Below are 27310 nucleotides of genomic sequence, written 5' to 3' on the forward strand. Positions count from 1 at the left end.
ACAGAACAATAGATTACAGTCTGACTTTCTGGCCCAGCCTCCAGCCTCATACATCACCCTAAAACTCAAAAAATGTCTCATGGGGGAAAACCTGCCTTGCATTCAGGCTCTTCCAGTTTCTAATAGGTCACACCAGCCCTGTGTAATGGTCAAAAATTATGCTGGCTTTTTTTCCCTCTAGGAGAATCTCTCTGCTAAGTCAAGTCCATCAGGAAAAACAAAACAAAACAAAACAAACAAACAAACAAAAAAAAAACAATCATTGGCTTACTTAGGAAGAGTTCTTACTGTTCTGGAATTGTAGTTTGTCTATTCCTCCTTGCTCCACAACTCTCTGGTATCTTCACAAATATAATTTTAAAATTCATCCATTTCATTTTCTGGTTGTTGCAGCAAAAGCATTAGACTACTGCTAATTAACATATTTTACTTAGAAGTTAAGGTCTTGGTGGCTCAGTCGGTTAAGCATCAGACTCTTGAATTCAGCTCAGGTCATGATCTCACAGTTCTGGCAGATCTCACAGCAGGCTCTGATGCAGGGCCTGCTTGGGATTCTCTCTCTTTCTCTCTCTGCCCCTCCCTCTCTCTTTCAAAAATAAGTAAACACTAAAAAAAAAAAAAAGAAGAAGAAGTAGTTAAGGTCTTCATTAAAGTGATAACAAACAATGTAACAAAATATAAAAGGAAACATCATAACCAAGTTGAGTGTATTTCAGGAATATATGATGGTTTTAACATATAAAAATCAATGTAATTCACAACATTATCAGAAGAAATAAACAAAATTATGATTATCTTTCATAGATGTAAACTGATAAAATTGCACATGTAGTCATTAAAAAAAAAACACCTCTTAGTAAGCAAGGGACAGAAGAAAAATTCTTTACTTGTTAAAGGGTATCTATGGGAAAAAAAACTTACAGGAAACATAGTACCTAATGGTGAAATGTTAATATTGTTTACTCTGAAATCAGAAATATACTGGTGGACCTAGTCAATATAATAAGGCAAGAAAAATAGATAAAAGTATTATAGATAGAGAAAATAATAGAATTGAATTCTTTGCATTCTTAGAAAATAAAATCTACAGAATAGTATTAGAATCATTAGGTGATTTGAATAAGCTTACAGGATATAGATTAGTATGCAGAAATCAATGGAATTTCTTTGGTTGAGCATCAAACCATTAAAAAATGAAATTTATTATTTATTTTTTAAAAATGAAATTTAAACACAATACCATTTACAATAGCATCAAGACATAAAATAGTTAGCAATAAAAAAAGATGACACTTCTATACAGAAAACCTAAAAACACTTTTAGAAAAATTGAAAATGACATAAATAAATGGAAGGATGTTATTACATCAATGTATTGGAAGACTCAAAATAGTAAGGATGTCATTTCTCCCTAAGTTTATCTATAGTCAATTTGATCCCGATCAAAATTGTAGTGAGTTAATTTCTGTGGGATTGACAAGAAGATTCTAGACTCCAAGGCACAGAATATGTCAAGGGTAAAGAATAGCCATAACATTCTTGAGAAAGAACAATTTATGAGGACATACTCTACTGCATATTAAGATATATTATAAATCTACAGTAATCAATGTAGTGTGATATTGGTGACAATAATGACAAATAGATCAATGGAACAGAATAGAGTCCATATAGACACATGGTGACAAAGGTGTCACTACAAAGCTGGGATTTATGGTGCTGGATAGAGTAGATTTTTTTACAAAAAGGGAGTAAAGAGAGTTAACCATAAACAAAAACCAATTCCAGGTGGAGTATACCTCTGAATGTAAAAGGTAAGGATCAGAAAGACAGAGGCCAGAAACAGACCCAAAAAGAGGGTGAGGGAGAGATCACTTTTCACTTTCAAACATTTTGAATTTTGTGCCCGCAATGGGGCCGTGAGGTATGTGTTACAGCACATCTAAGGGACACGGACATGGCAGTTCATAGTAACTAGTTCTTTGAAGAGATCTAGACCTCATTCTTAAAATACAGATCCAAATCTGGCAAAGACACTGTCAAAAACCATTTCAAATTAAGCTTCATCTACGACAAAAGCTATGAGCCCAAGAAGCTCCACTGAGCTTTGATTCTCAAGTTTCTTGCCCTCAGTTATACCCTGACACAGCCCAATCCCACATGGGTCATTTCCACCTGCTTCCAACACCTTGGTTCCCTATAGCATTAAGGTTATCTCCCTGTTCCTCATGGTCCTTTATAAGTCTGGACTGTTCTGCTAACAACAACAACAACAACAACAACAACAACAAAACACCTCTTTGGAAATTCCCCTCCCACCTGATGAATCTGTTGATTCATCAATACATTTCTCAAAACCTCAAAAATAAGTACGGTCCTAGGTATTAAAAATATACTGCTTGTAGTACTATATCCCAAATGACATTGTTTATTAGAATGACGGTAGTGACTATGCACTTCTGAACTCACCTAAATATAGGATTTCTGATTCATTGGAATTTTAGATTAATACCAGCAATTAACTAAAAGTAGTCTTATTTCTTTAATCTGTATGTAATGACAGTATTCACTGACATGAACATTTTATTATTAGCTGCACTTCCTTGTGTAACCCACTTGTCGTGCAGCAGGTATCACTAGTTATTAAAACGCATCTTGTTTTATTCTGATGTTATAAAGGCAACATTAACAATGCTGTTCTTTGCAGATAGAGAACCTAATGAGTTTAGTGATCAAACTCAAGAGATAGCTACAGAGGTTGCTGCATCTAAATGTTTTAGTAGTTTTTAGCAAGCCTGTCCGTGCAATGACTCAAAAGTATTCTTAGACACTTCTGTGTAATCTATTAAGTGTAAAAAGTCTAAGATTCTGAGACAGAAAAAGTAATTGCTCAGAAAATTATACAAGCTTGTAACACAGTCACTATTTTGCTGTCAATATTTATAAAATAACAGGTATTAATTTCACTTGATCATGGAATGCATACGTATTTACTCATTGTAGGAGCATGCAAAAACCACACCCATCTGAATTTAGGGGAAACATTAAGAATTAGGGAAGAGGAGCACCTGCGTGGCTAAGTCCATTAAGTGTTGGACTTCAGCTCAGGTCATGATCTTGCGGTTTGTGAGTTCGAGCCCCACATTGAGCTCTCTTCTGTCAACACAGAGCCCGCTTCAGATCCTCTGTCCCCCTCTCTCTGCCCCTCCCCCCCTCAAAAATAAATAAACATTAAAAAAATATTTTAAAAATTACAAAAGAGATCATTCCTGTCAGTGGGCCTGGACTGGTAGGTTGGCAGTATCTTTGTGTTTCCCTCGCACTCCTTTTAGGAGCAGATGAAATCTTATTCTTCCAGCTCTTAGTGAGTTCAGTGGCTGGTGCTTATTTCTCTCACCAACACTTACTGGGAATGGACTCCCAGCAATATCCCCCATAGCCCTCATTCTCACCCTTCCCAGGAGAATCCCAAGCCTCACAATTGTGAATAACCTTAGAATCAAACTACAACTTATTTTCCTGTGTTAATACGAAGAAGGACTAAAAGAGTAACTAGTGTTAACATTAAATTTCATTCAAGATTATAAATTTTTTTTAACATTTATTCATTTTTGAGAGTGAGAGAGACAGAGCGTGAGCAGGGGAGGGGCAGAGAGAGAGGGAGACGCAGAATCCGAAGCAGGCTCCAGGCTCCGAGCTGTCAGAACAGAGCCCGACGTGGGGCTTGAACTCACGGACCGCGAGATCGTGACCTGAGCTGGAGTCGGCCGCTTAACAGACTGAGCCACCCAGGTGGCCCTCATTCAAGATTATAGATTAAAATCATCAACTTAAATGTAAAAGCTAATTAAGAAACTCTTAGAAGAAAACATAAGTGTACATTTTTATGATCTTAGACTAGGCGATTGTTTCTTAGATATGACATCAAGAGCACAAACAACAAAAGAAAGAATAGATTAAAAATTTGACTTCATCAAAATTGAAAACTTTTGTGCTTCAAAGCACTTTTGTGTTTCAGGAAAGAGGAAAGACAACTCACACAATGAGAGAAAATATTTGCAAATCACATTACCTGATAAGAGACTTGTATCTAGAATATATACAGAAATATATAAATATATAAATAACTCTTACAACTCAATAATAAAAAGACAATCTCATTAAAAATGGGTAAAGGATTGGAGTAAGTGTCTCTTCAAAGATAGTATACAAATGGCCGATAAGCACATAAGAAGATGTGTATCATTAGTCATCAGGGAAATAAAATTCAAAACTGTAATGAAATACCACCTCATGCCCACTAGGATTGTTATAATAAAAAATAGAAAATAACAGGCGTTGGCAAGTATGTGGAGGAACTGGACCTCTTGTATATTGCTACTGGGAATATAAAATGGTACCACTGCTGTGGAAAACAGTTTGTCGGTTCCTCAAAAAGTTAAACCTAGAGTTACCATGTGACCCACTAATTCCACTCCTAGGCATTTCTCAGGAGGACTGAAAATATCTATCTATACAAAAATGTGCACACAAATGTTTATAGCAGCATCATTGACAATAGCTAAAAACTGGAATCAACCTGATGTCCATCAACAGGTGCATAAACAAATGTGTTTAGTTTCGTAAGAGAATATTACTTGGCCACAAAAAGAAATGAAGTATTGATACATGCTACAACATGGGTTAAAGTTTGAAGACAGCATGCTGAAGGAAACCAGACACAAAAGGCCACATTTTGCATGATTCCGCTTATGTGAAACGTGCAGAATAGGCAAATCCACAGAAACAGATTAGTGGTTGCCAGGAGGTGGGGGGAAGGGAAATGGGAACGACTGTTAATGTATACAGGGTTTCTCTTTGGGGTGACAAAAATGTTCTAGAAATTAGAGAGGGGTGATGGCTGCACAATTTTGTGAACATTCTAAAAATCGTTGAATTGTACACTTTGAAAAGGTGAACTTTACAGTGTGTGAATAAAAATAAAATGTTTCCAGATCATATGCCACCTTAAAACATAGAAGGGTACATTCATTTAACTATCTTGGATGTAAGACTAAGGTCTATTTCTTTAGATTGGCGTTTGCTGATTAGAGCTCTCTGCCATCTTTCTGGCCTAAGCCGTGCCCACCGGACAGAAAGCAGACCAGAACCCAGACACGTGGGAAGAAATATAATTCTTCCCAATTCTCCCTTTAACCAGACATCCTGCACAAATTCAGATTCTCTTGGCCTCACCCCCTCTCTTGTTTCAGTCACTGCTACTAAGACTGCTCTGTGCGGACCCTGCAAACTTCATGCCAACACAGCCTGCCAATGCTAGGACCTCATTCGTGTCCTGTTGCTGAGTTTCCCTTGCTTCCTGCCCATTGGTGTCAAGGTGAATTCTGCCCTTGTGCAATCTGGAAATTCGGGGGAATTATGTTGGAATCTTTGGAGAGTGGCAGATAAGAGCTGGGGGTAAATTCTTCCCCCTTCCTCCCTAACCTATCCCTCACACACTGCCCTGAGGTGCAGTTTCTGTGGCTTCTTGGAGGCTGGTCCGTGAGATTAAGCATTTAGTTGCTCTTAGTGGTCCAATCAATAATGATTGGTAATGTTTCCTTTCACTCTCAAAAGTGTCTGTATATGCACAATAAATCACTCTAACTCTAGCCAAAGTGGCAGAGGCACCCAAGACCTTCTGGCAGAAACTGAAATGGAAACCATCAGATCAGGAGTCCGGTAAGGGAAACCAAGACAGACTCTGGAAAAGAGACGTTTGGGACATTCTTATTTTTTTTAAGTTTACTTATTTATTTTGCGAGAGAGAGAGAGCGAAAGATAGAGGCAGAGAGAGAGAGAGGGAGAGAGAGAATCCCAAGCAGGCTCTGCACTGTCAGCGCAGAGCCCTGCATGGGGCTCGATCTCACAAACCATGAGTTCATGACCTGCGCTGAGAGCAAGAGTCAGTCAACTGACTGTGCCACCCAGGCATGCTGAGATATTTGGGACTTTATGTTAGATGTGGTAGTGGTCTCAAGGACCTCTGTAAGTTCATGATAGTGTCAGTCAGCATATCTTCAAGCAGATCTTGTGTCATTAGTGTGTAAAATCTGAGGTTTTAGATGTGGGGGAGGTTGGAGCTGGAAATGCTTTAACTCTCACTGACTTTGCTCTCTACAGAAAGACAGATTACAGACAGGAAAATTAAGTGTTAGAATGGCTTTTATTTATTTTTTTTATTTTTTATTTTTTTTTCAATGTAGAATGGCTTTTAAATTGTAATTCTTTTAACATGCTTTAACCAGTCTTATTACTCTTACAGAGGAAGCTTGAAAAGCTGTGCCCTTGGAGCTTGTGATCTTTCAAAGAAAAAATGGTGTTTAAAATAGGATTCAGAAATGATTGTCTGCTTGAGCAGGTGTCCTCCTAAGAGAAAATTTAAAATCCTTAATTGAGCCTTAAAACTTTTACTGGAAAGAACTGATAAAGAATTTATTGATAAATCATTTTCTTTTGAAAGTTTCATTTGAGAGATCAATTTATGGATGCCTATTACCGGAGAAGGTAGATTGTCCTCCATATGACTCATTTCACGGATTGTCACCTTTGTGAATTTAGCTCACTGTAAGTTTCATCACTTCTGCGGTGGTCCAAGGTTTCAAAGTATATTGAACTATAATGGGTTCAAAGCATTAATTGGGGTCACAGCAGGTATTAACTGACTTTTCTACCTCAGATAAAATTTTATTTAGTATATGAACTTTCTGGACTGAGGTAAGACAGGGAGAGGCTGGCAGCATACCCAGAGCTTCTCCAACGCTGTTGACTCCCAACTTGCTAAATTCTGTTTATGTGAGAATGAAGTATTTGGCAAAGGGTCCAAAAGTGGTTGGAAATTATTTGTAAAGGCAGAAAGCCATCTAAATGTAATGAACTTGAAATGATTACCATGTACCACGGTGCCAACACAGTGGTAAATTTTATGAATTTGCTGTTGTGGAAATGACACATGTGACAAAGTAGAACTGCAGAGATTGTCTGGCTTAAAATATGATTAGAACTTTAGAGGTATCAAGTGCGTTTACCCCAAGAATTCAATGCTGGTTTAAAGTTAAAAAAAAAAAAAATCAATCAATGTAACTTACCGTATTAACAGACTAAAAGCCATATGGTCGCCTCAACAGAGTAAGTATTTGACAGACTCCAACATCTATATCGAATAAAAACTCAGAAAACTAGTAATAGTAGGGAACTTCTTCAAATTAATAAGGAGCAGCTATGAACAACCAACAGTTAATATCATACATAATGGTGAAAGACCAAATGCTACCCACTATGCATTAGATATCTATATAGAAAAAAAGAACTTTGATCCATATCTTGCACTGTACCCAAAAATCAACAAAAAGTGGATTATGGATCTAAATGTAAAACCCAAACTTGTGGCACCTGGGTGGCTCAGTTGGTTGGGCATATGACTTCTGCTTAGGTCATGATCTTGTGGTCTGTGAGTTTGAGCCCCGCATTAGGCTCTGTGCTGACCGCTCAGAGCCTGGAGCCTGCTTCAGATTCCATGTCTCCCTCTCTCTCTGCCCCTCCTCCACTCACACGAGCACACGCACTCTCTCGGTCTCAAAAATACACATAAATTTAAAAAATTGTAATGTAAAACCTAAACTAAATGTCTAAAATTAAAAACACTGGCCCTAACAAGTGTTGGCAAGGATATGGAGCACCTGGAACTCTCATGTACTGATGATGGGATGATGGGAATATAAAATGACATAGCCATTTTGGTAAAACAGTTTGTAAGCTTCTTAAAAAATTAAGCATATACCTAACATATGATCCAGCCATCTTCTCTTTGGTATTTCCCAACAGAAATAAAGCATTATGTCCATACAAAGAATTTGTACTAAATGTTCACAGTAGCTTTGTTTGCAGTAGCCTCAAATTGGAAACTACCCAAATGTACATCAACAGGTAAATGTGTAAAAAATTGTGGTTATAACCACACAATGGAGTAATATTAAGTAACAAAAAGGAATGAACTATGATACATGTAATACAGATGGATCTCAAAATAACTATACTGAGTGAAAGAAGCCAGGAGAAAAACAGAAGAGTACTTACTGTGCGACTACATTTATATAAAATTCTGGACAATGCAAACTAACCTAAACCAACAGAAACAGATTAGTGGCTGCTTTGGGAAGGCAGGAGAGAAAGGCAAGAGAGGGGTGTCACAAAGAACCAAGAGGAAACTTTTTGGAGTGATGGATGTGTTTAATATCTTAATTGTAGTGATGGTTTCATGGGTGTATACATGACATGTCAAAATTTACCAAACTTGGGGCGCCTGGGTGGCTCAGTCGGTTAGGCATCCGACTTCAGCTCAGGTCATGATCTCGCAGTCTGTGAGTTCGAGCCCCGCATCGGGCTCTGTGCTGACAGCTTGGAACCTGGAGCCTGCTTCGGATTCTGTGTCTCTCTCACTCTCTGCCTCTCCCCCGCTCATGCTCTGTCTCTCAATAATAAATAAATGTTAAAAAAGTTAAAAAAAATTTACCAAACTGTGTAATTTAAATATGTGCAGTTTATTGTATGTCCATTATACCTCAAAAAATCTATGTTAAGAAAATTTAAAATTTACACATGGCATATAAACACACCTGAATATGCTTATCATCATTAGTTTATCAGGAAATATAAATCAAAATCACACTAAGGGGGTGCCTGGATGAGTGATTGGTTGAGCAACCAATTCTTGGTTTTTGGCTCAGATCATGACCTCATGGTTCGTGGGTTGGATCCCCGCATTGGGATCTGTGCTGACAGTGCGGAGCCTGCTTTGGATTCTCTTTCTCCCTCTCTCTGCGCCTCCCCTACTCTCTCAAAAGAAGATACATAACCCACATCAATGTAGTTATTAGGGAAAGGATAAAGCTTATTTAATACTAATATCATATTATAGCAAAAATTCATCCGATTTACAAATAACCTGAACTCCCAGCCTTTAAAGTAAAAAATCACTTTCTGCTTTTATTACAATGTTTTATGGAGCCCCTTCTCTGGTGCCATCCTGTCCAGCTCCAGCAGTCACGTAGAACAGTCTAACATAAGCCTTTAGCAATCCAGGTTTCTTCTGTTAGTCCTCATTAAAGGAAACAGGGTTCCTTGATGAGAATGTATTCTATGTTTGAGAAAGAATAATGCAAGCTGGCTTTTGAGTTATCTTAATTATTATCACAAAGAAAGAATGCTTTCAGCAGTTCCTGGTGGGGTGGGGGTGGGGTTAAAAAAGATAAAGAGGGTGACCTGAGAAAGGGCTGCTAGAGGCAAGTAGAAACAATCCAGGTATCAACTAGAGATGATTATACACCCACCACAAATGCTAAGATAAAAAAGACTAAGAACCACAAATATTGGAGAAAATGTGGAACAACTGGAAGTTTCATATTGTTGCAGGCATGTGAAATGATACAATCCTTCAGGGGTGGGGGTGGGGGGGATCTGGCGATTGCTTATTAAACTAAACACACTCCTACCTAGGACCCAATAATTCCATTCTTAGATGTTTACCCAAGAGGAATAAAGAAATATGTTCGCAAAAAAATGTGTACAAGAATGTTCGCAGCACTTTATTCACAATAGTAAAAAAAAGAAAAAAAATCAGAAACAGCCCAGGTGTCCATTCACAGAAAACTGGAAAAAACAAATTGACACATTCATACAAAAGACTAGTCAGCAATAAAAAGGGATGAATCACTGGTACATGCAAAGTGAATTAACTTCAAAACCACGGTGAATGAAGGAAGCATTCCACTTTGTATGATGTCATTCATATAAGGTTTTAGAATGGGCAAATTTAATCTGTGAAGCAAAATAACCAAAACAGGAGTTAACACGCAATAGGTGTGGTGAGGATTGACTGGGAAGGAACGGGAGGAAACTTTCCGGAATGAGTACTATGTTCTAAATTTTGAAAAGGGTTTGGGTTCCGCAGATGTACGCATTTGCAAGAACTCGGCAAATTTATATTTAACATTTGTGCATTTCACTGCATGTAAATGTACATCAAAAATTTTAAAAACTGAACATTAAACTCTACTTAGTGGTATGCATGTTGAGGTATCAGGGGGAAGTATACTGAGGTCTGCAATTTACTTTGAAATGCATCATAAAAGTAACATGGATAGATAGTAATAAAACACGTAAAATTTAGAATCCATGAAGTTGGTATTTGGGTATTTACTGTAAAATTCCATCAACGTTTCTGTGTGTTTGAAAAGTTTCATTATAAAATGATGGAGAAAAGCCCTCAGTTGGTCTTATCTTTCTAATATATATCCTTTGCCTATAATAAATTATTCCTTCTGTAAGATTCTGTAGCAACACAGGGACCAGAAATTAGCCCCAGAATTTTCCCTAGAATTCTAAAAGTTAGATACATATGTAGACATGGTTAAGAAAGGTAAGAAATACAAAGATTATTAAAAAGGAAGTCAAATTAACTTATGAATCATTACCAATACTGGTGTTCATTATTACCACAAACAGGATAAGAGTACCATATTTTGTACCTTTTTGAAAAATTACTTTTAACTACTGAATGAAGACCATCATTTATGTCAAGTTATATATGTGAATAGGCCAACTGTATTTCATCCAAACTTTGTCCAAAATTTGGATATCCAGACATCATTAAAAAAAACACTTACTAAGTATTTTCTTGTACCTAATATTATCATTATTGGTATGCTTTATATGAGATAAAGTAACATGATTTGCTTTTTGAGAGCTTTGGAGGAAATCTGGCATAAGTTTGTGTCAAAAGAATCTGGATGTGTTTCCTATCTCTGCACTTATTAGTTGTGGCAAAGTAACTTCTATAAGCCTCATGATACTCATTTACAAAATGTGGAAGGATAACAGTAGTTTCACACTTCATATGGTTATTCTGAATGTTGAGTGAACCATTTCATTTTACATGTTATCACAGTGACTGGTAGATAGAAAGCAGTCAATAAATGTAAGTTACCATTTAAAAAATATGTACAAGAAACAAAACATTCAGTTGGTGGAAGAATGTCAAGTACCTTAATTTGTTTAAATAGAACATCATCTCCTCACTAGGCAGTTCAAACAGCAACTACAATAGGATTTGTTTTGTTTTCTCTCAGAGTTGAGAGAAACATTTTCAAGTCAAAGAAGGATAATCTTGCTGCCTCGATACTGTGAGAACACAGCATCGCAAGGAGTGAAATGTAGAAATACGCTTCTCATCAGCTTAATATCTAGACCTGCTGGAAGAAGCTAAATTGCTTCCCTCAGTTTTGCATTAAACACTCAGAAACGTTGCCCATAATGTTTTATGCCTATCAGTAGTGCCTGTTAGGTAGGCGGGCCACACCACTGAAGACTCTAAAAGAGTCAGGCAGAGAGTGGGGGTTGAGGTGGGGCCAGGAGGATATTAACCGCCACGTCCCTCCACCCCAAGAGAATGGCCGTGTCATGGCTGGCAGGTGGCGGAATAAACAGCTGCGATGCCACTATGGGGGGCTGGGACACCCACACTTTTTTGGGAAGTGTGCTGTACTGTCTCCTGCTGTGTGTGTTATCTGTAAATTTCCCACATTCTTTACTATCTTCTGTATCATCTGGCATCTTTTTATCAACCATCTTGTTAAAAGTCATGCAGCCCACATTCCCACAAAATGTTACAATCAGCTGAACCTAAATAGGAACAGCTTGTCCTTCCAGTTGGGGCATAACCCTTCTGTTTGCTACAGTGCCCACAACTGACCTCCCCCCTCCCCCCCCCCCCCCACCGTGGTCTTTTATACTGAGGTAAAAGTGTCCGGCTGATACGGCATAAGGATCCTGGTCTAGTCTGACTTTAGCAGTGGTGAAACATGCGGAGTTTCTCAATGGTCAGTTCATACCTAGACTAGAAGTATTCTAGCCACCCAACCACTCCTGCCCCCAGCCTAAAAAGCAGCCAAGAATCTCAGCTGATTCTCAGATGCCTTTCTGAGCAGATGAATTCCTATCATTTCATTAAAAGAAGAGAGTGACTTAAAGGAGATGGGGAAACTCAATAAACCTCTTCTTAAAAAAATGAAACAGGACTGAAGTCTTAACCTTTTCTGAAACACTCTTGGAAATGGAGAATAGGCTTTCAGCTTTTACATAGCACTGCATCTGCTTTGAAACCCATACAACACTGGTTTCTTTCTTTTCTCTGGTATTTTAATCTATTCCCTCTTACTGGACTTGTTTTTCAAGACGTAAATTCATTGGGCATGACTGTTTAGATATAGCTAGTGTCTAATTGGAAGTTTGGGGCAATATCCAGTATATCATAATTATTCAACTGCTCTGTAACCACAATCAGGTCTCTAAAATGCTCTGAAAGCTTCAAATATTATATTAAATATGCATAAAACAAGAATGGATTTTTCCATTAGTAGAGATACAAGGATTAGAATTAATATATGAAGATACTTATACCTTGCTCACAAGGTAATCACTTCTACTTGCCCAAATGGTTATTACACTTAAGGTCAGACACAGAAAGATTTATCTTTGGCCACATATAAATATTTTCTGTTATTCTAAAATGTTAGCAATCTTACCTATTGCACAAAAGATAGTTTTAGGTTTGTTCCTTGTATTTCTTTTAAATTTATGGACTCTGCTACTAATTTCTTGATGTCTGGAATAGGTTAACACCTTTTTCTCCTCAGCACTGTTGATCATAATTAGCTTGACATTTATCTGCAAACTTCAAAGGCAGAAAAGGGCAGAATTCACATCATTCTTAACATGGGGTCAGGCCAAAACCAAAGGGAACACTAAAGGGTTTTAATGCAAATTATTCAAGCTACAATCCCATATTTTAACCTTAAATTTGATTCAGCAATGATTTTCACTGCTGTTTCCTCCCCTTCTATTTTTACTGGTTCTTCTTTTGAGGCTGAATCAGAGAAATGTGCTGAACGTGTGGATCTCAGCAACCGGATTTCTCAAACAGGAAGCAAAAAGAAACAATTTTCTCCCATGACTTATATCGCTTTTATTTAACAATCTGACGAATGATTATCTGAGTTCAAGGATTATATCTATATTGGTCCTAACAAAGAAGCAAAAATACTTGTTTCACAACTAAGCCAGAGTCAAAAGCCTTTTCTAGCTAATCAGTCAGTCCCCACGCTAGTAGGAATTGAGACTTTATCTACTCTTCCACAAGGAACAGAACTGGGGGGATCCAGGATACTTTTATCTTATTGCATAGGTACGAAAATACTGCCTAAGCAGAACTGGGAAACTTACCAAATAAATAGAATGGTGAAATGAGGACAACATTCTTCGATATATTCAGAGCTAAACAGGCTACACATCAGGAAAAATTTTCACTTAAAGTTTGCTTGGAATCTTTTACATTAGTCTGTGATACAAATGTAAATAACCAATGGGAACACCAAGCCAAGAGAATAAAACCATGGAAGAAAAGATCATCTGAGAACTAGAACCAATTCCTAATGCTACATATAAATATAAACATATACATATATACACATATATGATTTAAAAAACATGATGACACATTTTTGGCTCAAAGGTATTATTTCACATTATGGATCTCATTTCTCACCCTAAGGCAAAGTTTGGTATACAGGATGGAGCATTTCTTTCTGACTCCTCTACACCTTTTGTTTTTTTGTCTCTTCTGCGTCGTCTTACCAATCAAAATTCCATACCATCTTTTAAGAACCATGTTTAACACTTCTCCATCAGTAACCTTCTCCCAACAACTGGCACCAATTTGTTTTTTTGTGCTCCCCAACACCTGATATTTGCATCACCACCTAGCTAAAAGCTCTAAATGCTAGACTTCTTGGGATGTCATTCTAAAAAACTCTCTCCATAAAATGAAGTCCTTACCACATGTATGGCAATAATTTAAAAAAGAAGTCACAGTCATGTGAGGTCAATACAAGATGTTTTCTAGAAAATACTGGAGGACTTGCTACACAGATAACAGAGAGGAGGACTGAACATAGTTGCTTGGATATGTGGCTAAAAGTCTCATGAGTTACATCTCAAGTTTTAAAAGTATCTCACTCCTTTTCACAACTTCTGTTTGTTGTTTCTTCTTCGCCAGGGTCACATACCATCTGGTAAACGTAGCAGCTGAAGACCCTGCTGGGTTTCTGTTCTATGTGTAGTACCAAGTCTCTGTCAAAGTAGACTTCATGGCTGTATGTCTGGAATGAAAACACAGCCAAATGAAATCTCCTTTTCACACAACCATATTCACAACTGTGTCACTAAAATGTCATAGCACCTATGCTAGAGATCTTCAAATATATACATGGAGGCAAAACAGTTGCTAGAAATAGTTTATTGTCATTATTTATGAACATGCAGATTCCTTATGAGGCAGGCATTACATGAAATGTTGAAAATAAAAAGAACCCTGGTCTTAGGAGTCGGAACACCTGGATTCCATTGCCTGTACTCTATCTCACTGTGTGAGAGTGGGCAGGTTGCTAAACCTCTCAGATATTTGATAAAACAAATGATTGGATAAAATGGCAGCTACTCTTCCTTATAACTTTTATATACTATAATAATCAAAAAAGTAAACAGATATTTCTGAGAGTGCCTAGAAACCCTACATGCTTAGATATCATCTCTTAAATAACTGGGGGGATTCAACACAGTACGCTTCTATTTTTAAAAATGTTATCAAACTTATAAAATGTGAGAAAACCTAAGACTATGGTAAGGAAATAAACAGCATGTCTCAGAATAAAACATAAAACTTTATCTTCAGGGCCTCCAGAAAGGAGGCGTCCTCTAGTTCCCAGGGAAGGAAGGTTTAAGAAGTACTCGTTTTTGTCCGGTCGGATGATACCTCTTTGATGTGGTCATTGGTACAGGCGAGCCTGGACTGACATGAACACAGTAGCACGCGTTTCAATGAATGTGACCTATGAAGAAAATTCTTACAACTTTGAATTCCACGGACTCTACTCACCACATCCCATGACTCCTCTAGTGGAATGCTTTTAAGTAAAGTTCCATATTCATTACAGTGGAAATCCAGGTGAGCTTTTCCTTCAGCATCTATTTGGGTAACAGCTACCACAGAAAGCAAATCCAGCTCATCTTCATAGTCCACAATTTTAAAAGTCTTAGGGAACGGATGGGTTAGGTAGAGGAAAAAGGGGCAAAATCCAGTTATCCACTTAGGATTATTCCTGTTCATAGTTTAACTCTTCTATTATCTTTCTATTTTAAAAATGTGGAAAGAAGAATGAATGGGTGAGAGCATAAGCAGAAATGTGTCTCTACTTTTATGCCTAGTAAAAGTCCCAAGATTCTGAAGACTTAAGCAGCATCCCACAGATTCTAACAGACTCAAGTCTATGCAGATCTTGGCCAAAGTATTATTGAAATTCTCTATTATGACAGCAACCCAGAACTTCTCCAAGTTCCAAAGAGGTGTTCAACTGCTGCCTCTGACGTGTGTGTTCACTGGTTCCCAGATAGTACTAAATATATGCAGCTCAGTTCTGAAACCTAAAAACTACCTACTGTGTCAGAAGAGTCTTACACCAGAAAATCACAAGTCATTTCAGGAAGAACTGATGACCTATCACATACTATTTATGACTCTCTTTGCCATCTTTTTTTTTTTTTAACTCTTTTTGGTTCTCTAAAAAAAAAGTAAAAATGGCTGCTTACACTTGAGGAAGAATATTAACTAGGAACTGAAATCCAACCCACAGAACAGAACTGGGATAAGAGATATTTCTTGGAAATGACTAATGATGGTAAAGACTTACAAGAGAAAAATCTAACCTCAGAACTCTGTTTAAAGAAGAAAACCTGGGACTCCAATAGCCTCACAGGGGAAGCAGATCTGTGCCAGCCATCCAAGGATGGGCTACAGGAAGGCACATTTTGGCAGGCACAAGTTTCTTTTAACCACCACATACTAATCCTTCACTTACATTTGGTAAAACTACTTTTTAATCCACTTATATTTTCTGCCTTTACTACCCATAACATAAAACTTTATCAGATTTATTATACATGGTTCCTTTTTATTTACTTTTTGCCTTAATATTACCTTGGTCAAACTTCAAAGAGTGACTTCTTGCCTGGGTGTCAGTGATTTTATAGCTTTTAGTTACAATCCCTTTTGGTTTTTCCTTTGCAGGCTAAACCTTGTTTTCTAAGCTCTTGATGGAGACTATCTCTCTTTTTGCTACCACCTTCTCCTTGTTAATTATTGTTGCCATATATATATGGCATGCAGCCACATACTTTTTGGAGTGCAGCCACATACTGGGAAACCTCTAACCTTTGAAAAAGATTTTCAAAAACTATCCTTAGAAGGCTACTCTAATATTTCTACCTAGAAATGGTCACAGAATGAATACAATTATCTGGTCTAAATAGACTTTGTATTCATGCAATGGTTATATATTCAAAGCATTATCACTGCCAGTTGATTTCATAAGAACTTTCAATGCCTCTTTAAAAGAAAAGGATAAAAATGTATTAGCTCAGTGGCTGGCAATGTCAAGTTCAGGCCACAGGCTGAACTAATTTACCACACCCTCACACCCTTCTTCCCTGGCCCGCAATCATTAATAAACATATCTGTGTCTTGTAAAGGAAAAGCCATAAAGTCATCAGGATATATTTCCCTACAAAGTGTGCACGTTAAAAAAAAAAAAAAAAAAAAAAAAAAAAGAAAGAAAAGGAAAAAACCCTGTATATATTAACAAGCAATAAGCTAGTAGTGTTTTCAAATTATTTTGGCTCTATAAATCTTCCTGCAAACAAAATCTTATGAATAATTCTAATATGAGAAGAGCAGATGATGGGGACGCATTGGTGGAAACAGCACGCACAATCCTACCAACGAAGTCTGTATGGAACTGCTCACCCCGAACCTCTACCCCAGAGTTTGGGAAGCATAATTTAAAAACCATAGGGCTAGTACGCACTCATTTGGTTTGCTATGTCTGGCTAAAGTAATACCTCTTGTTCTGGGTCATCATCCAGAAGGTTAAATTTTTTTTTCACCACCCGTCCAGAAGCTGTAACAGTGAGTAAGTTTTCATTCTATCATATGGAGACAAATAAAAAGATATGATGAGTCCTATCATGTACAGCAAATAGCAAAATTGTATTAAATTTGGTTAAACAATCAACCCTTCTCCAACACCCATAATTCTTTCTTCTACTGAGAAAATTCTAAAGCAGATTTCTGATCCTCCAATTAGCAAAAATACTTCACTATAATAAATTAATGGATAAAATACCAAAAGCAGTGGATCTGCTTTTAGAAATTTCTCTCCACATAATTTTATTCATGCTCTTAATTTGCACACTAAAAGAAAACAACTACCTGGAGTTAAAGCATGGTATGTGATTTCTGATTCATATTTAACCCAACTGACTCCAAGTTTGCACAATTAATTAAACCCAAAGGTCGATAACTCATCAATAAAAACTAAAAGAGAAACCCAGAAAGGAAACAGAAATTAGCAGAAGACAGCTTAATATAACCACCTCTTTTCAAATCTCAACTGTGCATGAGGCTAAGCCTAGCTCCCTATGCAGACAAAAACACTCAGATTTCTACAGGATTGTGCTGTTCTTTTCAGCCGCAGCGAAAGACAAACACATTTGCATACTATATTCTCAAATAGAAAGACAGTGATATACAAAGAATTTTAAAGTACTCCTGACTTACTTTGTTTTTCTCCCTGTTGGCCAAAATGACAAAGTCTTCAGAGATCTGATGCTGGGCACTATTATTTTCTACTTCATTTAGCTTTAAAACTCTGAAAAGGAAAAAAGATTCTAAGAACTAAGACCTCAACACACCATCAAAATGGTAAAGTTCAACTACTGAAATAAAACTTAACAAATGAAAAGTACAGTAACAACACTGAGTTAGTTCTCTCCTCCTGAGTAGTCTGAAATGTTCATGTCTGATCACTTAAGTGTCCAGAAACTCCTTCAAATTCAGAGATTTTGTTAGACAGAAAAACCTGTGACAACAGGTACTCCTGAGGTAGGTAATGAAGCAGCTTCCTCAGGCTTAAGCCATCTTTCAAACTGGCTTACTGAAAGTTACTCTTAAAGAACCTTATCTTTGTTGTCCTGCAACAAGTCTTTAATGTTTCAGTTTTAACAATGGCATTATACTAGATATTGGCATTTTTTACTTCTGAATCTATCATGAGATATTAATGACCAATACTCAGAGTTAACTATATGACAGATTGGATTTGGGGCACCTGGGGTTGCTCAGTCAGTTAAGTGTCTGACTCTTGATTTTGGCTCAGGTCACGGTCTCACGGTTTGTAAGTTTGAGACCCATGTCGGGCTCTGTGCTTCGGATTCTCCCTCCTTCTCTCCCCTCTCTCTCTCTGCCCTTCTGCCTTTCGTCCACACACACACACACAGTCCCTCTCTCTCTCCCTCCCTCCCTTCCTCCTCCCTCTGGCCCTCCCTGGCTCTCTCTTTCTCTCAAAATAAATAAATAAACATTAAAATTAAAAAAAGGGAGAGACTCGATTAGCAACTAAGCCTAAACTAAGAGTTTTCATAAAAGAGTAATATTTGAAAACTGCAATTTACTTAACACTTTTTTTTTGTAGGATTATATTTAAAGATTTGGGTTTTCTGAGTGCAAATGGCCTTATGGATCAAACTTATTAAGCAAGAGAAAATAAAATAATTTGCTCACCACCCACATAAATCTGTTCACAGCATTAACAAGCTTCAAAAGCACAATGTTATTAAAGCATAAAATCTAGAATGCAAGCAAAAAGAATAGCAGGGAGTAGCAGCCACAGTGGCCAGAGAGAGCCAGGAGGCTTTCTTTGCCAGAGACAAAGAAATCAGATTGTATTTTAAATTACTCAATTCATTATCTTAATTATTTAAAAGTGCCTATCTTTTAGAACCTGCCAAAAGGGCACACGCTCTGTGGCTCTTATTTTCTTAAACTCAAAGTACTACTAAAAGGTGGGTGGAGAGGTGCCTGGGTGGCTCAGTGGGGTAAGTGTCTGACTCTTGATTTCAGCCCAGGTCACAATCTCACCAGTTTGTGAGATGGAGCCCTGCGTCAGCACAGAGCCTGCTTGGGATTCTCTCTGCCCCTTCCCTGCCCCTTCCCTGCTCGTTCACATGCACACACACATACACACACAAGCATGCACGCACGCTTTCTCTCTCTCAAAAGAAATAAACTTTTTTTTTTTTTAAAAAAGGTGGGTAGCAACAAACATTAAAAGTATGGTTTAATAAGGCTAAACTACAGATTTTAAGACTTTTTATAAAAGTTCATCATCTTATTTAAGTCCCTTTATCATCTTTATAATCAATCCAGAGAAGTAGATTAATCATCACGAAGCATGAGGAATAAATAAGGCAGACAATACCTTTCTTATTCAACAAACTTACGGAGCAGCTACTCTGTGCTAAGCACTATGTTCAAGTGCTGGGGTTCTAAATATCAGCAAAACAGACTCTTTCTCTGTCATTATGGAGTTGCTGATTCTAAAGCTAGATATTTAAACAGATGATCACATAAATAACTAATTAAAATTGCTGTGTTAGAAGAACATGACACAGTGGGTGCAATGAAAATGTGATGGGGGAGCGAATCTAACGAGGGGTCTCAGGGAAGGACTCTGCAAAAAAAGGATATTTAAGCTGGGGCATGAAATATGAATAGAAATTAGGCAGAACAGGGAGGGAAACACATTCCAGAGGAAACAGCCCCCAGCTTTCTGAAATGACGGCACTGCTGAAGTAAACTGAGTGGGAGGATGATCTTCCAGACCATACTAAGTATGCTGGTCTTTATCTCAGGAACAAGAAGCCATAAGAAGGTTAAAGTAGAATCCATTTAGTTAGGTTTTTGTGTTTGTTAATGTTCCTAAAAATCACTCTCACTGCTGAGAAGAAAATAGACTTAAAGAGTACAAAAATAATTCTTGGAGTCCAGGAGGTAGCCTATTAATATAGTCCAGGCTAATGATGACAATGGTCTGACCAACATGGTGACAATGGCCAAGGGCAGGAAGAGGAGGATTTAGGAAAATTTAGTAATATAACAACAACAAAGGATTCACAGGATATATGGTGCAGGTGTGTGTGTGTGTGTGTGTGTGTGTGTGTGTGTGTGTGTGTGTATGTATGTGTGTGTGTATGTAAGGGACGGGGAGGGGGTGAGCAAGAGGGAGAGAGAGAAAGGGAAAGAGAGAGAGAGAGAGATGGGGGGCAATGTACGTGAGTATATGTATATGAAAAGTCAAGAGTATATGCATATGATGAAAGAAAGACAAGAAGGTAACAAAGTGTTAAGAATAATTCCAGATTTTTGGCTGAGCTTAGATGAGAAATTTGGGCAAGGATATAAATTTTGGAGTTTTGGTGTACACATGATCTTTGAAGCCAAAGGAATAAATAGAATCATGCAGAAAGGGAATGAAGAGTGAGAAGAAAATAGGGTCTAAATCCTGAGGACATGTAATAATTAAAGTCTGGAAGACTTCCTCTAGAAGAGGATGAACATGAAAGGACATGAAGAAAGACACATCAAAGAGGGAGGGAAATATTCAGGAGAACTGTGGTGTCGGGGAAGCCAAATGAAGAGTATTTCAAGGAAGGAAAGGTCACCTGGATGTAGATGTGGGTCAACAAAACAAAACAAGGTTCACTTCAAACAACTCCTGCACTAAAGCTATCTTTTACACCAAAAACAATCATCTCTCATTAATCCTAGAGAATTAAAACCTGATGAAGACAAGCCAATCTGAATCTCCTTTTACCCATATATCATCCACCAAAGAATTTATTTAAATGTAATATCTACGAACAGTAATGAGGAGGCTGAAAGAATAAAGTCAGGTTCTCTGAGGAAGCAACCTACAACAAGCTAATTATTTCTGTAATTGGGTCAGCAGTGAGCTGGCAAAAATAAACACGCCAATAAATGCTTCCAAAAGCTACTTTTCGCTTTAAAGCAACTAATGAAAATACTCACTTGAAGGGCACCTGGGTGGCTCAGTTGGTTAAGCATCTGGTTCTTGATTTCAGCTCAGGTCATGATCTCAGGGTTCATGAAGTCAAGCTCTGCATCAGGCTCTGCGCTGCTGGTGTGGAGCCTGCTTGGGATATTCTCTCTCTCTCTCTCTCTCTCTCTCTCTCTCTCCCTCTCTCTCTCTCTGTTCCTCCCCTACTTGTGCTCGCTTGCCCTCTCTCTCTCTCTCTCTCTCTCAAAATAAATAAGTAAACTTAAAAAAAAATTTAAAAAAATACTCACTTGACCTGATTGGGGCCAACATGTATTATTCTACCAGAAGCATCAGGATGAAAATAGATCCAGTCAGATTCTAGAGAACAACATTCCATTTCTTGGATCCCATTTTTTGCCTAAAGTTGGGGAAAAAATATTGAAAATAAAGATTAATGGAGAATAAAATAAGTTTTCAAATCTAACATCAATGATAGATCAGTAAATCAAAGCTACAGGGAAAAGAAAATATCAACAGTTGAACTGGGATATGCAGAAGAACTGAATTCGGGCAGTCATACTTGAGAAATCCAGAACATCTGCTCTGTACCATACAGTTTGCCTCACAAATAACAACCTAACAGTAATCCTATCTCAAGCATCTATTTTGTGTCAGACATTGCAGTAGATGTTTTAGAGCCATTTCATTTGATTTTAACAATACTCAAAGCACATATGACTACCCCCATTTTGATGAAGATAAAATCACAAAGAGGACAAATCATTTGCTCAGTGTTTTGCAGCTGCAAAACAGCAGCTCTGACTCCAAAGCCCAAGGACTTTCCATTATATAACTCTGTATAATTATGCACATGCAGTCCCCTACAACTTCTTCTTCCCTTGCCCATCCCTAATAAACTATCAAAAAGCGTGAGTAGCACACAAATAAATATGCAACCCAATCTAAAATCTCAGAAACGGGTCACATAATCTTTTTGGATAAGTCAGATGTTAACCTCTAATAATGAGGAAATGGTCTAATAGCCTTTTAGGTCTGCTTAGCCTTTTAGGCAAGGAGAGATTTATTTCATGGCAGGACATTTAGACATTAAAATAAAGAGAAGTTACCTCCGTGATATATGATCACATATGTACATAAATGTTTTACCTTATACAAAGGAGCACTGGGAACTAATACCAGCATGGATACATTAATTTCATTTAATTTCTTTAATTTTTCCAACACGAAATGAAGTGATACCACCTTTCCTATTAGATACTCATATTTTTGAAAGATTAACTTACTAATTTCACTAGCATATACTGACAGGATACTATGTCTCAAGTATCACACTAGGTGTTCAGACCACACATGAACTAAACATAACCCTTGCCGTCAAAATCTCATTATCAAAAAGGGAGGCAGAAACACAAACAGAACAGAAAAGAATAAGATGGTGTAGAAAACAAAGTGATCAAGCCACACACAGGATATTATCAAGCATTCAACCCAAGTGAGCAGAATTTCAGGATGAAAAAAAGAGCTTGAAGTAAGCCTTAAAGGATGAGTACAAAATGGCTACAAGAGATGGCAAAATCTGAAGCACAAAAATGTTAATCCATACAGCATGTGTGTGGATACACATGAATAAAAATTTTAATTCTGGCTCCTAGAAAATACGCATGGTGTCCAGTCATGAGACTAGAGAAGTAGGTGGGGGCTACTTTTTTGAATTCCATGCTAAAAAAAAAATGGAATTTAACACATACTAGTACTAGTGAATGTTTTAATTTTTAAGGAATTTTTATAAGTATCCTAATAATTTCTAATAGGAATGGTGGTATTATCACATTGTATATACATAAGAAAATCAATGGAATTAAATACCTTGCTTGCTAACACTAAAATTAACATATCCAAGATGGCATTAGCTCCAGATGTTCCTTTAATATCAAACATGCACATACTATACATATCTTCCTTTAGACGATTCTCTTCATTGTAATAACTATAACATGCAAAAGAAATATCTTTTAAATATAAGACAGCATTATTACCAGCTTCTGCAGTTTTTATTATGTGCTTGAATGCTAGATTTTAAAGCTCAGTTTAATAGGAAGCTATGAAACATTTTCTGAATTCTTCAGTTTGGCTGCATGTGTTTTTGGGTAATCTACTCTTTTGACTGACTGGTGGGGAAGTAAAGGGCATATGCATCCTTAAATTAACGTCCTTACCAGAAAGCTGTCTGGCAAAAGGATTGAAACCTTTCCCTGGACTTGGCAATTAGTTATGAATATGTTGAAATACAGATTTGAGGGGCGCCTGGGTGGCGCAGTCGGTTAAGCGTCCGACTTCAGCCAGGTCACGATCTCGCGGTCGGTGAGTTCGAGCCCCGCGTCGGGCTCTGGGCTGATGGCTCGGAGCCTGGAGCCTGTTTCCGATTCTGTGTCTCCCTCTCTCTCTGCCCCTCCCCCGTTCATGCTCTGTCTCTCTCTGTCCCAAAAATAAATAAAAAACGTTGAAAAAAAAATTAAAAAAAAAAATAAATAAAATTTAAAAAAAGAAATACAGATTTGACTAGATGTTATAATCAGTTATTACAGGACAGTACTTGATAGACATGCTTGGTATAGATGCTGGAAGCCATTTTGTGTGTGTGTGTGTGTGTGTGCACACGCACGTGCACACAAACACACAATAATATATATTATCTGTTCTTATATAAAAAGAATATCTAGAATTGTACGGGGTTTGACAGGATGGAAAAGTTAAGTGAAAGAGAGCTATGATAGGTCCTGGTGGTTGCAGAATGTTCACTGGCTGAGAGGTGAATAATCAAATCACAGACTTGTCATGACAGCCTCTATCTAGAGAGGCCACTGTAAAAGAGGACGTCACTGGAGCTGCCACATGTGACAGGTAAATGAGAAAATGGAAGGGAACAATGTTCCGACAGAAGGAAACTAGAAGACACTATACATAGTGTTCCCTGGTGGCGACATCAACAGAAATAGATAACTGGACCCAAGACTATGTTGATCTTCAGTGTGGTGTAAGGAGGCCTGTGACTCTAAAAGCCACTGAATCGAACAGTGACTGATTGAGCACGGTCCTGGAAGAGATGGATATGGAATAAGTGGAGTCTGCTTCAGAAAAATTAAGTTCATCTCATATATCAGGAGGTTCCAGAAATAAACTACACTAACTCAGCAACAGAAAACAAAGATGCAACCCCTCTACCCATCATCACTGTGCATCCACTCTTTGGCACTTATCTTAATTACTGTACGTTAACAGACTGCATCTTACTTATCTACATGTGTGCTTCAGAGAGCATAAGCAACTTGAAGGAAGGAAGGTGTCCCCAGCCATGCCTGGCCCACATTAGGCACTCTTTAAATTAAATTAAATTAAATTAAATTAAATTAAATTAAATTAAATGATAAATCAATGCCTAAATCATTTTCAAAAAGAAAATAAAAATGAATTCAAGGAGTAGAAATTTCTATTGTCTTACCATGTCTTATCATTTCTTCCTATTCTGCCGTAAATAACTAAAGTTCTTGAAAATTCAAAGTGTTTCAGTGCTTACATTGTGACCAACAGAGTTCTACCTGGTTCTGCTCTGGAAAGCAAATAGCAGCAAACCACGAAAAAACAGAATCAACTACACATTCCACCAGCAAGTTCAGAGGCAGCCTGAACATACTGCAACAATAATTCCCACTATGGAGCTTGGGAGATGTGTTGCACTGCACGAGATCCCATGAGAAATCTTTGGTCACTAAGCATTTTCAAATGTTAATGTTTTTAAATTCTTGGTAGTATACACAGGCGTTTGTTATATTCTTTGTATCCTTCTGTACCTAACATTGTTTACAAATTATTAACACAAACAAAAATTCTTAGGAATTCTTAATACAAAGTAGAAAATGAAGAATTTCTGATATACATTTACTACTAAAAAGTCTGATCACTCATGACTTACCAAGGAATTATCTTTCAGGGCACAAATATGGAAAACTCCTTTCTGTTTCTTCTTATTAGGTGTGATGATATAGTGCCAAGGATGGCCTCCAATCTGGAAAGCATTCTCCAGGGAGGACACCTCAAAAAGCAGTGGTGGTGAGTCTGTAGAGATGGGCAAAAGGAATTTATTAGTTTCTCTGTTCTGGTAGCCTTGGAACATTCATGATGCATGCATCATCTATGAACTTTCATTAACGAGAAATTACTACATTTAAGAAATAAAATATAATCAGGAAAGGGCTGATTGCTAAGAAAAGAGAAAGCTGGTAGGCAACAAATGTTATGCAAGAAGTCAACTTTATGCTACACGAGCAGTCTTAAGATTTCCAGTATACAAGTGATATTAGTCATAATGAATGTAACCACTTAGGATGGGTCCTGTCACAGTGGTAGCTTTATTAAAGGATGGCGACTAACACTAGTATTATCTTTACATAAGTTGACTAGTTTAGACATCTGTTTCCAGGGCATGTGTGACCTGCAGCTGAGTGGAGATAAAAAAGTGGACCGAAGGTGCTTATGATAGCAAAAAATGACAAAGTACACCTAATAAAAACAGCTACCATTTACTAGACATCTATGTATTCGATTCTGAGTTACACACAATTTCCAACTCTCGTAACAATCCTACAACATAATTAGGTCTAATAATTTCCTTCAGATGTGAGGAAGAGATCTTCCATATTCCAGACTAACAGGTTATACTTAGCAAATTTTATACGAGCAGTCTTAAGATTTCCAGTATGTAAGTGATATTAGTCATAATGAATGTAACCACTTAGGACAGGTCCTGTCACAGAGGTAGCTTTATTAAAGGATGGCGACTAACACTAGCATTATCTTTAGATAAGTTAACTAGTTTAGATAAATCTAGCCATTCACTGTCTTGTAGAGACTAACACCATAAAAGAAATATCTGTTGGTGCCTTTTAGTTAGAATGTCTATTATGAAAAAGATAAGAGGGGTGCCTGGGTGGCTCAGTTGGTTGAGAATCTGACTCTTGATTTTAGCTCAGGTCATTAGTTGTCTTTGGGTCAACTAATTTTAAGTAGAGTAAAACAGATGCACTCTTACACAAGTGCGTAAGTGGAAGGTACTACAGCTTTAGAATATACCAAACATTCTGTTTCGGCAAGTGGTTACTTGGGACTCTTTCTTTACCCTTTTGCTTTTAGTGTTTAATCTTTGGTTATGAGGCCAACACTGCCAGTAAAGGGGCTTGCCTTAGAAAGACCCATTCACTCAAGAGCCCTAAGTTACATATATAAGTGTGTGCTTTGGGTTGCCAGGGTGGCTCAGTCGCTTAAGCTTCCGACTCTTGATTTGGGCTCAGGTCATGATTGTATCGTTTTGTGAGATCAAGCCCTGTGTTGGGCTCTGAGCTGACAGCAGGGAATCTGCTTGGGATTTTCTTTCTCCCCGCCCCCCCCCCCCCACCCCCCGCTCTCTGCCCTTCCCTTGCTTGTGTTCTCTTTCTCAAAATAAATAAATAATCTTAAAAAAAAAAAAAAAAGAAGTGTGTGCTTTATTAGGCCTCTTCATAAGACACTTTACTACTGGCTCCTATATATAGGAGAAAAATAATGAAAAGTGAATTCACAAACTGACAGTGCTGAGGAAGAGACAGGTATAAACATATCAAATATATTTAAAGTGCTTTTTTTAAAAAAGCTTTTAGGAAGAAAGTCATATTCTTAATATATAAAGAAGTCTTCTTAATGAGGAAAAAATGAACCCAACAGAAAACTCAGCTAAAAATGTTAGATAAATTATGAAAAGAAATACAAACATCATATGTGATAATATAGTAGCTATGGAATGATGGTGGATGACAAAAAATTATAAAAAAAGAAAAAATATAATTGGAGTTTGAATTTGGGGCTAAAATTTTAAGTAGGTATGTTATAGAGAATATAAAATAGGTATTAACACCAGAAGAAAATCAATGCAAAAAGATACACTTAAAAAGAAATACTTTTCTCAGCAGTTGCTAAAAATGGCCCCAGAGTAGCAGTGGGACTCTGCTAATCACAATTCTGATGGGTCCCCAGTAACCTGAAATTTTGATCTCTAATACTATTTTCAACTAGAGTGCTAGAAGTTCTCAGAGAGTAGCTGATTCTATGTCTTGTCATGAGGAAATTTTAAGATCCTTCTGAACCATCTAGTTGTTGTGATAAAGGGTATTTATAGGATGGCAGGGTAGTATTAAAAGAATAACAGAGTCAGCAAA

General features: G+C 37.4%; 1 protein-coding gene across 5 annotated transcripts in view; it reads right to left on the bottom strand.

Annotated features, from left to right (window-relative positions):
- Nucleotides 1–279: 279 nt before the first annotated feature.
- Nucleotides 280–27310, bottom strand: part of DCAF17 (DDB1 and CUL4 associated factor 17) — a 45953-nt gene continuing 18922 nt past the window's right edge. For 2 of the 5 annotated variants that reach the window (XM_019459384.2, XM_019459418.2), the window contains exons 9-15: nucleotides 25036–25178; nucleotides 21353–21462; nucleotides 17765–17855; nucleotides 17047–17130; nucleotides 15029–15184; nucleotides 14160–14252; nucleotides 282–606 (exon numbers count right to left, since the gene is read on the bottom strand). In XM_019459384.2, the coding sequence (XP_019314929.1) occupies nucleotides 493–606; nucleotides 14160–14252; nucleotides 15029–15184; nucleotides 17047–17130; nucleotides 17765–17855; nucleotides 21353–21462; nucleotides 25036–25178 (791 nt within the window). In that variant the 3' untranslated portion in view covers nucleotides 282–492. Of the gene's footprint in view, nucleotides 607–8724; nucleotides 12770–13695; nucleotides 14253–15028; nucleotides 15185–17046; nucleotides 17131–17764; nucleotides 17856–21352; nucleotides 21463–25035; nucleotides 25179–27310 lie in introns of those variants that run through there. The other 3 variants (XM_019459410.2, XM_019459404.2, XM_019459394.2) reach the window with 3 other exon arrangements.

The sequence above is a fragment of the Panthera pardus genome, unplaced genomic scaffold, assembly GCF_024362965.1.
Source record: "Panthera pardus isolate Hobbes unplaced genomic scaffold, ASM2436296v1 HiC_scaffold_10, whole genome shotgun sequence".
NCBI lineage: Eukaryota > Metazoa > Chordata > Mammalia > Carnivora > Felidae > Panthera > Panthera pardus.